The sequence below is a fragment of the Tetranychus urticae genome, chromosome 2 (assembly GCF_039701765.1).
Source record: "Tetranychus urticae isolate SD_2017Ah chromosome 2, NJAU_TeUrti_SD_1.0, whole genome shotgun sequence".
Lineage (NCBI taxonomy): Eukaryota > Metazoa > Arthropoda > Arachnida > Trombidiformes > Tetranychidae > Tetranychus > Tetranychus urticae.
In genome coordinates, this window is record NC_142959.1 from 27,298,634 (window position 1) to 27,312,477 (window position 13,844).

General features: G+C 33.1%; 9 protein-coding genes across 12 annotated transcripts; 6 read left to right on the forward strand and 3 right to left on the reverse strand.

Moving 5' to 3' along the window:
• Window positions 1-126: 126 nt before the first annotated feature.
• Window positions 127-857, forward strand: LOC107360329 (histone H2B). Its single transcript, XM_015926960.3, has one exon. It carries the CDS (start codon window positions 218-220, stop codon window positions 590-592), a length of 375 nt encoding a protein of 124 aa, XP_015782446.1. The 5' UTR covers window positions 127-217; the 3' UTR covers window positions 593-857.
• Window positions 127-3,467, forward strand: LOC107360316 (putative ATP-dependent RNA helicase DDX23). Of its 2 annotated transcripts, XM_089267654.1 has the most exons (2): window positions 956-1,393; window positions 1,436-3,467. In XM_089267654.1, the coding sequence occupies exons 1-2, from the start codon at window positions 1,096-1,098 to the stop codon at window positions 3,238-3,240; spliced, it is 2,103 nt and encodes a 700-aa protein (XP_089123780.1). In that variant the 5' UTR covers window positions 956-1,095; the 3' UTR covers window positions 3,241-3,467. The 2 variants fall into 2 exon arrangements, with proteins under 2 accessions (XP_089123779.1, XP_089123780.1); XM_089267653.1 differs by having other exon boundaries at window positions 127-3,467.
• A 115-nt stretch (window positions 3,468-3,582) lies between these two features.
• On the forward strand, window positions 3,583-5,757 carry Nle (notchless protein homolog 1). The gene is made up of 6 exons (XM_015926951.3): window positions 3,583-4,343; window positions 4,412-4,604; window positions 4,678-5,045; window positions 5,202-5,361; window positions 5,423-5,493; window positions 5,578-5,757. The coding sequence occupies exons 1-6, from the start codon at window positions 3,727-3,729 to the stop codon at window positions 5,588-5,590; spliced, it is 1,422 nt and encodes a 473-aa protein (XP_015782437.1). The 5' UTR covers window positions 3,583-3,726; the 3' UTR covers window positions 5,591-5,757.
• LOC107360318 (uncharacterized) lies at window positions 5,062-7,855 on the reverse strand. Its single transcript, XM_015926950.3, has 4 exons — window positions 6,509-7,855; window positions 6,242-6,413; window positions 5,937-6,160; window positions 5,062-5,822 (listed from the first exon to the last, which is right to left on the reverse strand). Exons 1-4 carry the CDS (start codon window positions 7,721-7,723, stop codon window positions 5,748-5,750), a joined length of 1,686 nt encoding a protein of 561 aa, XP_015782436.1. The 5' UTR covers window positions 7,724-7,855; the 3' UTR covers window positions 5,062-5,747.
• A 186-nt stretch (window positions 7,856-8,041) lies between these two features.
• Ubc7 (ubiquitin conjugating enzyme 7) lies at window positions 8,042-9,154 on the forward strand. The gene is made up of 2 exons (XM_015927107.3): window positions 8,042-8,224; window positions 8,515-9,154. The coding sequence occupies exons 1-2, from the start codon at window positions 8,098-8,100 to the stop codon at window positions 8,889-8,891; spliced, it is 504 nt and encodes a 167-aa protein (XP_015782593.1). The 5' UTR covers window positions 8,042-8,097; the 3' UTR covers window positions 8,892-9,154.
• LOC149094256 (glutamyl-tRNA(Gln) amidotransferase subunit C, mitochondrial-like) lies at window positions 8,956-9,871 on the reverse strand. Its single transcript, XM_089267659.1, has one exon. The coding sequence runs from the start codon at window positions 9,609-9,611 to the stop codon at window positions 9,270-9,272; it is 342 nt and encodes a 113-aa protein (XP_089123785.1). The 5' UTR covers window positions 9,612-9,871; the 3' UTR covers window positions 8,956-9,269.
• A 178-nt stretch (window positions 9,872-10,049) lies between these two features.
• On the forward strand, window positions 10,050-11,267 carry LOC107360444 (uncharacterized). Of its 2 annotated transcripts, none has more exons than XM_025160476.2 (4): window positions 10,050-10,233; window positions 10,290-10,387; window positions 10,452-10,555; window positions 10,630-11,267. In XM_025160476.2, exons 1-4 carry the CDS (start codon window positions 10,200-10,202, stop codon window positions 11,036-11,038), a joined length of 645 nt encoding a protein of 214 aa, XP_025016244.1. In that variant the 5' UTR covers window positions 10,050-10,199; the 3' UTR covers window positions 11,039-11,267. The 2 variants fall into 2 exon arrangements, with proteins under 2 accessions (XP_025016244.1, XP_015782592.1); XM_015927106.3 differs by having other exon boundaries at window positions 10,452-10,489.
• A 537-nt stretch (window positions 11,268-11,804) lies between these two features.
• Window positions 11,805-12,597, forward strand: LOC112538664 (trafficking protein particle complex subunit 5-like). The gene is made up of 3 exons (XM_089267660.1): window positions 11,805-12,113; window positions 12,174-12,225; window positions 12,315-12,597. Exons 1-3 carry the CDS (start codon window positions 11,939-11,941, stop codon window positions 12,367-12,369), a joined length of 282 nt encoding a protein of 93 aa, XP_089123786.1. The 5' UTR covers window positions 11,805-11,938; the 3' UTR covers window positions 12,370-12,597.
• LOC112538663 (uncharacterized) lies at window positions 12,541-13,771 on the reverse strand. 2 transcript variants are annotated; one of them, XM_025160474.2, is made up of 4 exons: window positions 13,584-13,771; window positions 13,430-13,527; window positions 13,262-13,365; window positions 12,541-13,186 (listed from the first exon to the last, which is right to left on the reverse strand). In XM_025160474.2, exons 1-4 carry the CDS (start codon window positions 13,621-13,623, stop codon window positions 12,778-12,780), a joined length of 651 nt encoding a protein of 216 aa, XP_025016242.1. In that variant the 5' UTR covers window positions 13,624-13,771; the 3' UTR covers window positions 12,541-12,777. The 2 variants fall into 2 exon arrangements, with proteins under 2 accessions (XP_025016242.1, XP_025016243.1); XM_025160475.2 differs by having other exon boundaries at window positions 13,328-13,365; window positions 13,584-13,751.
• Between the last annotated feature and the right edge of the window lie 73 nt (window positions 13,772-13,844).

Genomic DNA, 13,844 nt, shown 5'->3' on the forward strand with positions numbered 1-13,844 from the left:
GAGCGTAGTTATAGCAACAACCAATAGGAGTAAAGATGAGTCCTCGTTTAGGTAAACTTATAGTTAAACACTCTACACTGAAGTATAAAAAGTAAAGTGTTGTCATCAGTTGGTCATCTTTTGAAATTTGTGTAAAATTACTTCCATAGTAATTTGTATTATTGAAATTTTGCTTTCATTTTTGAATCAAGTTTAATCAACTTATCATTTAGTAATTATGCCTCCTCAACCCTCAGGTAAAGCTGTTAAGAAAGCCGGTAAGGCCCAAAAAGCTGTACGAGCCACTGACAAGAAGAAGAAGAAGAAGCGACGAAAGGAATCCTTCTCTATCTACATCTACAAAGTGTTGAAACAAGTTCATCCCGACACTGGTATCTCATCCAAAGCCATGTCCATCATGAATTCCTTTGTTAATGATATTTTCGAAAGAATTGCTGCTGAGGCTTCCCGATTGGCCCACTACAACAAGCGATCAACCATCACATCCAGGGAGATCCAAACCGCTGTCCGACTTCTCCTTCCCGGTGAATTGGCTAAGCACGCTGTATCAGAAGGAACCAAAGCTGTCACCAAATACACTTCATCTAAATAAACAATTCCATCATAATAATTATCATCATCCTTCATTCTTCATCATGATCACCTAATTTACCTCATATAACCAAAAAACGGCCCTTTTCAGGGCCAATACATATTTGAGAAAAGAAGTTTTATAATTGCTTTCATTTTTTGTTTTTATCTTGAGACTTACGTTGAAATTTATGATAAATGCTTAATTTGTTTCAACAATTGATTTACACTTTTACATTGGAAAATATTCTTCGGTGATTCTTGAATAAAATAATTTATTGACTTGACTTACTGATTTTTCTGGTTATTGTGTGATTGTTTCTTCCAATGGATGGCGTTGAGTTCAGTTTTGGGTAATTTTGGGTTATCAGCTGTGAAACATGTTTGTTGCTTGTATGTTTGTCACTTAATTTTGTTGAGTTTATTGTCAATTGTGAGTGATCATATCAAAATTGTGCGATATTTATTGAAAGTGTAATCATTGTTTACTGTGCATCATAGTTGTGTTCTTATTCATCATCAATCATGGCTACGGCAGCTGCAACACTAACCGAATCTGAAGAGGATAAATTAAAACAACAACAAGGAACAGCATCTAAATTAGCTCCAAATGTTGATATTAAACCTAAGTTTTTAACCAGAGAAGAACGTGAAAAATTGGCAATTCAACGTCGAGAAGAACAGGCTGCTGCTATGAAGAAAAAGATTGAGGAAGCAAATCGACAACGACAACAATATTTGGAAAAATTAAGGAAAGAAATGAGAGATGATCGAATGGATGATTCAAGGGATAGACGAGATCGAAGAGGAGATGATAGACGTGGTAGAGATCGTGACAGGGATCGAGAAAAGGAAAGAGAACGAGATAGAGATAGAGACAGAGACAGAGAAAGAATTGCTGATGATGATGACAATGAACCAAAGGAAAAGGATAAAAAGCGGGAAGTTGATGCAATCAAGGAACGATATCTTGGTGCTGCAAGAAAGAAAAAGAAACTTCGTCGATTAAATGAAAGAAAATTTGTCTTTGATTGGGATGCTGGTGAAGATACAAGTGATGATTATAATCCAATATATAAAGATAGACATACTATTCAATTGTATGGAAGAGGTCATATTGCTGGTATTGATTTTAAACAACAGAAGAAAGAACAATCAAGATTTTATGGTGAATTATTGGAACGTCGACGAACTGATGAAGAGAAAGAACAAGAAAAATATAGATTAGAAAAGATGAAAAAGAAGGAAGAGAAACAAACTTGGGATGATCGTCATTGGACTCAAAAAGGTTTAACTGAAATGAAAGAAAGAGATTGGAGAATATTTAGAGAAGATTACAATATTGCAATTAAAGGTGGAAAAATTCCGAATCCAATAAGAAATTGGGATGAATCAGGATTACCTAAAGAAATAATAGAAATTATTAATGAACTTAAATACAAAGAACCAACTCCTATTCAAAGACAAGCTATACCAATTGGATTACAGAATAGAGATATTATTGGTGTTGCTGAAACTGGTTCTGGTAAAACTGCTGCATTCTTGATTCCATTGCTTGTTTGGATAACTGCACAACCAAAGATAGTCCGTCAAGAGGAGATTGACCAAGGACCATATGCAATTATTTTAGCTCCTACTCGTGAATTGGCTCAACAAATTGAAGAAGAAACTCTCAAATTTGCTAAAGCATTAGAAATACGAACTGTTTCAGTAATTGGAGGTTCTTCTCGAGAAGAGCAAGGTTTCAAATTGCGATTAGGTTGTGAAATTGTTATTGCAACTCCTGGTAGATTAATTGATGTACTTGAAAATCGTTATTTGGTTCTAAGCCGATGTACTTATGTTGTTCTCGATGAAGCTGATCGTATGATTGATATGGGTTTTGAACCTGATTTGAAAAAAATTCTCGACTTTATGCCTGTAACAAATTTAAAACCAGATACTGATGATGCTGAAGATGAAGATAAATTGATTGCCAATTTTAATTCAAAACATAAATATCGACAAACTGTCATGTTTACAGCAACAATGCCTCCAAGTGTTGAAAGATTGGCACGAGCTTATCTACGTCGTCCTGCAATGGTCACCATTGGTTTAGCTGGTAAACCTGTTGAAAGAGTTGAACAAGTTGTATATCTTGTTGCTGAATCAGATAAACGAAAGAAACTCATGCAAACTTTGTCAGCTGGTGTTGAACCTCCAATCATGATATTTGTCAATCAAAAGAAAGGAGCTGATGTATTGGCTCGTAGTCTGGAAAAAATTGGTTACAATGCTTGTACTCTTCATGGTGGTAAAGGTCAAGAACAGAGAGAATTTGCTTTATCTTCTTTGAAATCTGGTGAGAAAGATATTCTTGTAGCTACTGATGTTGCAGGTAGAGGTTTGGATGTTAAAAATGTTACTCTTGTCATTAATTATGATATGGCTAAAAGTATTGAAGATTATATTCATCGTATTGGTCGTACTGGTCGTGCTGGTTTAACGGGTAAAGCTGTTTCTTTCTGTACAAAAGACGATTCTCACCTGTTCTATGATCTCAAACAACTGTTGCAACAAAGTCCAGTATCATCTTGCCCTCCTGAATTAGCTAATCACCCTGATGCTCAACATAAACCAGGAGCATCTACAGGACAGAAAAAGAGAAAAGATGAAACTATATTTGTTTGATAAATTTCATTAACTAACTTATCTGTTCAGTTGTTAAATAAACATCAAGAGCAACAACTTCACAAAACCAATCATTTGAAAATCATCATAAGTTATCTCGATGGTTTGGGTCAACATTAGTTTGAAGTTTGACTCTTAGCAATCAACACTGTTTCTCTGCACTCATCAGGAACTTTTTGAATTGATTCCATTAATCGTAAATTGTAAATAAAAAACACAAAACAAAATCCTAAAGCTCGTAAATAATGATTCAACTATCATACAGGTTTCAAATGACATTTAGGTGGATTTTACAATTCAAAATCCCGCGCATTCTGAGTTGCTAATTTCCACATGTTTTTAGTAGCATGCAGTTTCAAAATTGTGATTTTTTCTGTTTTTATCAAGTATACCGAATTTTTATGAATGATTTAATAATTGTTATACTGACGAGTTTGGAATTTATTGTGCTCATTTGATTGTTATCCGTATCCTTCCTTGAGAAAAATGACTGAAACTGTAGAACGAGTTTTAGCTCAATTCAAGAATGAATCTGGTGAAGTTTTAGGTTCTCCTTTTGATTTACCAATCAACGTCGATTCCCGTAAATTATCTATTTTATTGAATACTATTTACAGCAGTGCAACACCAGTTCCATATTCGTTTTTTATCGATGACGTGGAGATCAAAGATTCTTTGAAGAAAACAATTGATGAAACCTCAGACAAAAACTGGTCATCTGAAAAAATCGTTCATATTACTTTTGCTCCACAGGCTGTCTTTAGAGTACGACCTGTAACAAGATGTTCCGCAAGTTTACCTGGACACGCTGAAGCAGTAATTTCAGCTTCATTCAGTCCTGATGGTACTTCTTTAGCTTCAGGTTCTGGTGATACAACCGTCAGATTCTGGGACGTAGCAACTCAGACACCACACACAACTGCCCGTGGTCATCGTAATTGGGTATTGGTGATTTCATGGGCTCCTAATGGACTTAAATTAGCTTCAGCATGCAAAAATGGAGAAATAATTATTTGGGATGCTAAAACAGGACAGCAGATCGGTGCTACTTTGCGAGGTCACAAACAATGGATTAATGCTTTAGCTTGGGAACCTCTTCATAGGTACAAACATGCAATCAACAGCTTCATTTCTAGGATTGAATTAATTTTAAATTTTTGTTTTTTTTCAGAGATGGTAATTGCAAAAGGCTCGCCAGTGCATCGAAAGACACCACAATCAAAATATGGGATACAATTTTGAATCAATGTTTAATTACCCTTTGCGGTCATAATCAATCAGTTACTTGTTTAAGATGGGGAGGTACTGGGTTAATCTACAGTGGTTCACAAGACAGAACTTTAAGAGTTTGGCGCGATAATGATGTGAGTAGTTAATATCTTTCCGTTTTTGGGCGATGTTGAGATAAGCAAATTAATATTTTTTCATATTACTTAGGGAGTACTTTGCAGAACTTTAGAGGGACATGGTCATTGGCTCAACACATTGGCATTGAGCACTGATTACGTCATGAGAACTGGAGCTTTTGAACCTTCTGATAAAAAGAAACTGAACAAAATTGACAATTTATCTGATGAAGCCCTTAAAAGGTACAATGAAGCTCGCGGTGATAAAGAAAGACTTGTTTCTGGATCTGACGATTTTACTCTATTTCTCTGGGAGCCTGAATCAGATAAAAAACATATTGCTAGAATGACAGGACACCAACAGTTAATCAATGATGTCAAGTTTTCTCCGGATACACGTTACATAGCAAGTGCATCATTTGACAAGTCAATTAAACTTTGGGATGGTAAAACAGGAAAGTAAGTTGATTTCATATTTTGCTGATTACATACAAAGCCTTTAATGAATTTCGTTTGAGTTTGGGTATTCATAATAGATTTTTTATCTGGAAAGGAAAAAGAATCGGATCATATTTCCTATATTCACGTCTTTTTCGTTTCTATTTTATCATAAAGATATATCACATCGTTAAGAGGACATGTTCAAGCTGTTTATCAAATTTCTTGGTCAGCTGATAGTAGATTATTAGTTAGTGGAAGCGCTGATTCAACAGTCAAAGTTTGGGATATGTCAACAAAAAAGTTACTCCAAGATCTCCCAGGACACGCTGATGAGGTTTGATAACAATAAGGCAATCATTCAATGAAATAGATTTATAATCGACATTTTTTGACAGGTTTACGCCATTGACTGGAGTCCTGATGGTGAACTAGTTGCCAGTGGTGGAAAGGATAAGCTCTTGAAAATGTAATGATGTTTTTTGCTTGTCCATTTTGTAGTCATTTAACTTTTGTTTTTTTTATTTAATTTCATTATCATGCTTGGATATAGATGGAGAACATGAGAATAGTTCCAGGACTGGATCTTCGTGGTGTAATCTATGATAAAATATTTTTGCAGACTTTTAAAAATACCAATTTACATAAAATATTAACGTCATGAAGATAGATATGAAATGTTTTCTTGTTAAATATTGTGTAAGAAATTAACAGTACGAATATTTATCCCACACTGGAAGTTTTTTGATGAGCAAATTCTGAGGGGCCTGATTCATTGAACATGAATTCTTTCTCTTCCTAAATACATAAAAGAAAACTAATTAGAACCGATATAAAAAATGGTGGTCAATCGTTTGACGATCGAGAAAACCACTGAATCGAGAAAACTTGAATATTTAGCTTTTTACTTACTTCAGATGTATCATTATTATCAGTCGTACTTGTACTTGCAGAAGAGTAAGTTAAATTGTCAACATCTTGGTGATAAGGAGCTGAAGGTTCTGAGCTTAATGACGGTGTTACTTCCACGGCGATTTCCTTCGAGTATTTAGGATCTAAACTTGACATATTACTTGGCGCGTCTCCTTTGCCTTCGTGTACAGGAAAAGTAATTCCTATTTTATCATATTTTCGAACTATATAGGTGAAAAATATTAGTTTAAATTATGATTACAGATTCAGATAATGAACGGAAATTATAAGAAATTGTTACTCACGTTCAGTTTTATACCGTCGAAGTTCCTGTTTAGTTTCATCAATTTGTCTTGTCAATGTTTTATTTTTGGCCTTCTCGCGTTCGAGAGCTGCTTCTAATTCTCGCATATGGGACACTCTAAATGCTGGAGATGCATCCTTGGCTGGGCTATTAACATGTCCAAACCACGAAGACTGTGTAAAGATAAAATGTAAGTGAGATTCAGTAACGAGAAAGTAAGGTTTAATAAATAAATAAATAATAACTCTTTGTTTAACAACTATTCTACCTTCTTTGATTTTTCCATTTTTGATTTTTCCATTTCATCTTGCAACAAATCAATGGCTTTAAATTGTTGATGTACTGTTTGACTGAGCTTAAGTTTCTCAAGTTTCTCATCCTCCAACTGCTCAACAATAACTTCAATCCTTTTCTGAAGCGTATCATTTTTGACTAAAGCTTCTTCCAAAGCTAAAGTGAGTTGTTTGTTTTTAGAATTAAGCTGGGCAATACTAGTTATGTGGTTAGAGGCTTCCTCCTTTAAAAAAAATATTTCTTTCTCATAATCTGCAAATTTTGTGTGAAGAACTTCAATGGTGTGTTGTTTCAGTTCATTTTCTTTTAACAAAGCGGGTAATTGATCCTCATGTAATACACGGAATTGTCTCTCTTCTTCCAAGGCATTTTGAGTCTCTTGTATCTCTTCTTCAAGCTGCTTGCATTTAGTTTTGTACTCTGAAACAGTAGATTCAAGGGATTTAATTTTGCTATCCATGTCCAAAATTTGATTTTCATACTTGGATGTCATTGTCCCAAGCTCTTTCTCCAGATTGTTGATCTTTTCCAACATTTTGGTTTTCTCTTCAGTCAGTTTAACCTTAATGTCCAATTGTACTTTACAAGCCTGTTCAAACTTGGAGACTTGACTTTCCACAGAGGCACAAGTTGATCGTAAAATTTCATTGGAGTTTGTCAATTTTTCATTCAAAGCAATCAAATCTTCTTTCTCTTTTACCAAAGTTTTACAGGTTTCCTCACAGGTACTTTTATCATCCATAAGTTTCTTGACATCCGTAGACAAATTTTCAAATTTGACTTTCCATTCTTCGATTTCTGCTTCTTTTTCAGCAAGAGTTGCTTCCACTTGACTCAATTTGTCTACCGCTTCTTTTCTAGCGTCACGAAGATATTCAATCCGAGACTTTTGTTCTTTAATATCCCTTTGGGCAATCCTTAGTTCAAACTTAACATTTTGAAAGTCCTTTTTGCATACTCCATCAGACTCTTTACGAACTTTTTCCAGTTCCTCTTTCAAGGTCATTATTTTGGTTTCATAATCTTCCTTAACAGCTTGAAGATAATTGAGAGCGGCACGGTCAATTTTTTCACGCTCAGTTCTTTCTTTTTCCAATAATTTGTTCAAAGTGGCATTTACACGGTAAAAGTCATCAACACTTGTGTACCGCCTCAACGGTGAGGTTCTACCAGGAGTCGAAACAACCATTTTGGTAGATGAAATGGGTAATAGTTGAATCAAAAACAAATTAAATATTAGTGAACAACAAATAATTAAATGAATGTAAAACAATTGTTGAGTAGTATAACCAATTAAAGGTAGAATCTTTAAAGATGTGAAAGAAAACTGTTTGCTTATTTCATTTTGAATTTTTAAACCACATCCTAATTCCGCCTTTTAGCTGTACAAGCGCCACCTTTGTTTCAAATTATTTACGCGCTTTCGGTTAGTGCCACCTGTAGGGTGAATTACCAACAAAATGAGTTTGTTTTGCCAGAACGTCACTTATCAATTTTATTGGATAAATTTTCAATTGTGACTGGTTAGGTTTTTTAATTGAATTTATTTATTCTTGAATTATCATGGCAGGATCACCTTTGCGTCGTTTAATGGCGGAATACAAACAATTGACCCTCAATCCGCCTGAAGGGATCATAGCTGGACCCATAGACGAAGAAAACTTCTTTGAATGGGAAGCTTTGATAACAGGTGAGCTTTTAGATTGTTTTCATCACTCAAGTTATATCAAGTTTTGTCCTAAATCCGCAATTATTCTTAGTTTTCTGCTCTTAATAGGTATTTAATTGCTAGCAATCGAAGTGTTTCATCGTTACTTCACTACGGGTCAGCTGTTTTTTATTTAAAGCTTTCCCAATGGCTTGAAGTGTCAATCATAAAAACAATATGATCTATTGATTAATTATAACAACTAGATGTTTTCATGCAACTTATTTGTAACAAGTTTTATTAATTTGCTTGCATTTTTCATTCCACTCCAGGTCCTGAAGGAACATGCTTTGAAGGTGGAGTTTTTCCTGCTAGACTAGTATTTCCTCCAGATTATCCTTTAAGTCCACCAAAAATGCAATTTACATGTGAAATGTTTCATCCCAACATCTATCCAGATGGACGTGTCTGCATTTCAATTTTACATGCTCCTGGAGATGATCCAATGGGCTATGAATCATCTGCTGAACGTTGGTCTCCAGTGCAAAGTGTTGAGAAAGTTTTACTTTCTGTCATTTCAATGTTAGCTGAGCCCAATGAAGAATCTGGAGCGAATGTTGATGCTGCTAAGATGTGGCGTGAAGATAGGAATCAATTTTATGCGATTGCTGATAAACTTGTTCGCAAGTCTTTGAATATTCCAGTGTAAATTGTTCAACTTATACAACCTGCTTGTCATTTATACCGTTAAAATTAAGAAATCTCTATCAATCAAACTTGATCAATTTTATTATATTATATTTATCTAAATTGATTAATTTGAGCTGAAATCATACAATTTATCAATCTTTATCAAATTATTTCAAGTGAATCAATTATCTTTACAGATAATCACTATAACAATTTAGTGATGTAGTGATTACTGATTAAATATCAAATAAACAATTATTATCACCCATTGCATCAATAAAACTATTGACGTAGAATGATTTAATTAAAGCTGAATACCAAATGGATGGAAGATGTAATACAAATATATACTAATTATGCTAACACTAAATTAAAAAAACAGTAGAAAACTGATTAGTTAAATCGAAGCTTCAACTTTTTCGTCAATATTGGACTTTTCTTTGACTTCTCTCAGAGAAACACTCATTGGAGCTACGAAATAGTCTTCCATCTTTTCTTTAGCATTCGCCATCACAGCAATCTTGTCCTGTGGTTCAGCTTTGTCTTCTTGAAGATACAATTTTCCACCTTCGTCAAGATGATACAATGGTTCCACACCGTCAACGTTCACTTCATCCAAAATTGAAGCATAATTGATGGACTCTTCTAATCGCGCAATCAAACCCGGATTATTAGCAACAGTAAGAGCGGAAACTTTCTCCAACATTGGAATCAGTCGAGTTAAATTATTGGTAGACATTTTAACTGTCCTCAATTAACTTAAAAAGATAGAGAAAATTGTTACAATCAAGGGATTAATATAAAACTTGAACTAAAATATCATTGAAAACACAACAAAACTAACACAACTTGTGTTGAAACAAGAATTCAAAATCTTACTAAAAAATTTTTAGGTAAGGTTGAACATTCATCCGTCTTGTAGGAATACCAAATTGAAGCAAATTTGGCAAAATTTTTACAACAGATGACAGCACATTTTGAGGGACCGTATCCAAATTTGCTTCAATTTGTTATTCCATTGTAATCTTATTGTTTTTTGCTAATTACAACTTTTTTTAGTCTAAAAATACTTAATGAGCATCATTGATAAGCTATATTATATTGAAAAATATAAAATATACATGTTTTAAATGTTTTAATTCAATTTTGGCCATTTTTGGCCAATTTTGGTCTTTTAGAGAGACCCAGAGCAAAGAGTCTCTTCAAAGACAACAAGTGATCTACTTTTGGTCCACCATTTTTTGTGCTTAGATGAGGATTTAAATGTTCATCTAATGAATTAACTTATTTATAAATTATACCAAAAAAATAAAATTTTTGTCTTAAAATGAATGAAAATAATAATAATACTTCTAACAAAAGTAAGTTTCGTTCGTTTTTCAATTCAGTTTCAAAATAAATGTTTCTCTATGTTTAGTTACAATAAAAGTAAGGCATTCGGATGAAGATTATCATGAGATTACAATTGATTGGGCAAATGAAAGTTTCGATTACAGGAAACAATTGTTCCATCAGGTAAGTCAGAAGAAATGACAATGAAATTAATAATTTCTAATTCACATTTTACTTGCATTTATAGTTATCAGCATTCACAGGCATACCATTCAAATATCAAGCGTATGTTTTTGTAAAAGCTAATGAAAGAATATCTTTCGATTTGCACAACATTGAATTCTATGATGAGTAAATGGTTTAATTAGGAATTTATTCAACTTTTTTGAGCTTTTTTAAAATTTAAATACTCTTTAATTCTTTAGACTCTCGCTTCCGGATGATAAAGAGCTTGCAATGGAGCAAATTCAGGATGGCGCTTGTTATTTTTTCAAAACATATTTAGGCCTCTTCTATCCTAATCTCGCAAGTATTTTCTGTTTCTATCAACTGATTCATCGTGATCTGGTCAATGAAAATGACTGCAACTTCTATTATTGTCACTCTTTGGGTAGTCGTTTCTTCACGAAGAAATTTTCAGAGATAATAAAATCCGAACACTTGCAGACACTTCTGGATCGAAGAGGTGCGGGACAAACATGGGAAAATTTAACAAGAATTAAATTAAATCTGAATATTGAGCACCTTACTGTCCTATCATGCCATCGACATTTCGAATCTTTAGGACGATTTGAATTTCGGTTCTCTGATTACTATTTGCGTTACCGAGGTTAATGAAGATATTAACCTTGTAAAACTTAGAATCTAGGTTGTTTTCGGTTACGTGATTATTACTTGCGTTATCGAGGTTGATTAAAATAGCTTTTGCAATTCATTATCAATCAAATAAACTGACTATCAACTTTTTGCATTAAAAGATGAAAATTTCAAAAACATTTGACTAAATGGTGAATTAATGGCGATCGCCTTTATTTCAATAATAAAACCAGATTTTTTCATGAAACTCATTTTCCTGGTGTAACTTTTGCTGATTAACCAGAAAATGCAGTTATTTTCAATGAAAAATTCTCTGTTCAGATCAAAATCGGATCACTTCAATTTTCAGTTAAATTGACCGCTTTCTGTAACCGCTTGAGTTAGAGATCTGAAACTCATTTTTTACCTGCAAAACTCATGGGTGAACATAATGAATCAGCCAATTTTTTCGAATTTAACTGAAAATTGAAGTGATCTGTTTGATCTGAACAGAGAATTTTTCATTGAAAATAACTGCATTTTCTGGTTAATCAGCAAAAGTTACACCAGGAAAATGAGTTTCATGAAAAAATCTGGTTTTATTATTGAAATAAAGGCGATCGAAGCTTTAACTTTGACCTCAATTTTATCGAAAACTGGCGACTCAAACAAATTTTTAATAGCACTGATAGACTCAGTTTTTATACCCCTAAAAACTCACTAAATCCCAACTCTTAACGGTGAAATCAAAGTTTTTGGACATTGTCCTTTGATAAATTAAGGAAGATTGAAAATCATGAAATGGTCTGTTCAACAAATAGTGAAAATAAGCTATTTTCAGTTTGTCCCATTATCTGGCAGGTTACTGTATTTGATATCGTGTCGGCCTTAATCATCTAATCAAAATGCATTTATTTTATATCTTCTAGATTATCTGAAATGGGGTACCATGTTGTTCAGAGATTGGTTGATTTGACATTTATTCGGGAGAAGAATTACAAAAGAAAAACGAAATTAATAAAAATATTAATATTCATCAAGACAAATTTGTGGAAGACGCTTTTTGTAAAAGATGCGGATAAATTGGAGCATTCTAATGATGATCCGACCACCTGTAAGTTAGAGTGTCCACTACGATTTGCGATATTAATTATATTGTCTCTCCCATCATTAGATTATATAATTGAAAGTGACCCGATTGTTAACAGATATATCTCTTACAACAGGTAACTCTAAATTTCAATTTTTTATTATTCTAATTAATTGCGAATAATTGCAATGCCCATTTCAATAATTTCATATTTTTCATTTATAGGGATAAAGGAAGTTTAAATTGTGCATCGTTCATTGGAGGAATCATAGAAGCGTAGATTTTATGTATAAATGTTTATTTCATCTCAAGATTGACATCATTCTCTATTTTTACAGAATGCTAAAGTGACAGTTCATTGGCACAAAGGGACAACTTTCATGATAAAATTTGGTCAAGCTGTCATTGACCGGGATAAGTCTAAAGAATGAATCTTGATAAAAAATTCATCAGCAAAATGTAATTTTATTGAAAACAAAATATAATATAATCATCAAATATACTCTTCTATTTATCTGATTCCAGACTTTAATTCACCATTTAGTTAAATGTTTTTGAAATTTTCATCTTTTAATGCAAAAAGTTGATAGTCAGTTTATTTGATTGATAATGAACTGAAAAGCACTTTTTAATCAACCTCGATAACGCAAAAACCTAGGTTCTAAGTTTTACAAGGTGTATATCTTCATTAACCTCGGTAACGCAAATAGTAATCAGAGAACCGAAATTCAAATTGTCCAAAAGATTCGAAATATCGCCGGCATATTAGGCCAGTAAGGTGTTCAATATTCAGATTTAATTTAATTCTTGTTAAAGTTTCCCATGTTTGTCCCTCACGTCTTCGATCCAGAAATGTCTGCAAGTGTTCGGATTTTATTATCTCTGAAAATTTCTTCGTGAAGAAACGACTACCCAAAGAGTGACAATAATAGAAGTTGCAGTCATTTTCATTGACCAGATCACGATGAATCAGTTGATAGAAACAGAAAATACTTGCGAGATTAGGATAGAAGAGGCCTAAATATGTTTTGAAAAAATAACAAGCGCCATCCTGAATTTGCTCCATTGCAAGCTCTTTATCATCCGGAAGCGAGAGTCTAAAGAATTAAAGAGTATTTAAATTTTAAAAAAGCTCAAAAAAGTTGAATAAAATTCATAAATAAATCATTTACTCATCATAGAATTCAATGTTGTGCAAATCGAAAGATATTCTTTCATTAGCTTTTACAAAAACATACGCTTGATATTTGAATGGTATGCCTGTGAATGCTGATAACTATAAATGCAAGTAAAATGTGAATTAGAAATTATTAATTTCATTGTCATTTCTTCTGACTTACCTGATGGAACAATTGTTTCCTGTAATCGAAACTTTCATTTGCCCAATCAATTGTAATCTCATGATAATTCTCATCCGAATGCCTTACTTTTATTGTAACTAAACATAGAGAAACATTTATTTTGAAACTGAATTGAAAAACGAACGAAACTTACTTTTGTCAGAAGTATTATTATTATTTTCATTCTCATTCATTTTAAGACAAAAATTTTATTTTTTAGTATAATTTATAAATAAGTTAATTCATTAGATGAACATTTAAATCCTCATTTAAGCACAAAAAATGGTGGACCAAAAGTAGATCACTTGTTGTCTTTGAAGAGACTCTTTGTTCTTTGTTGCTCAAAACCAGTTTTCGGAAATCCCGCCGTAGTTTGCAGTTAAGAATAATTCTAGTTTCTATGAATGTTACCTAG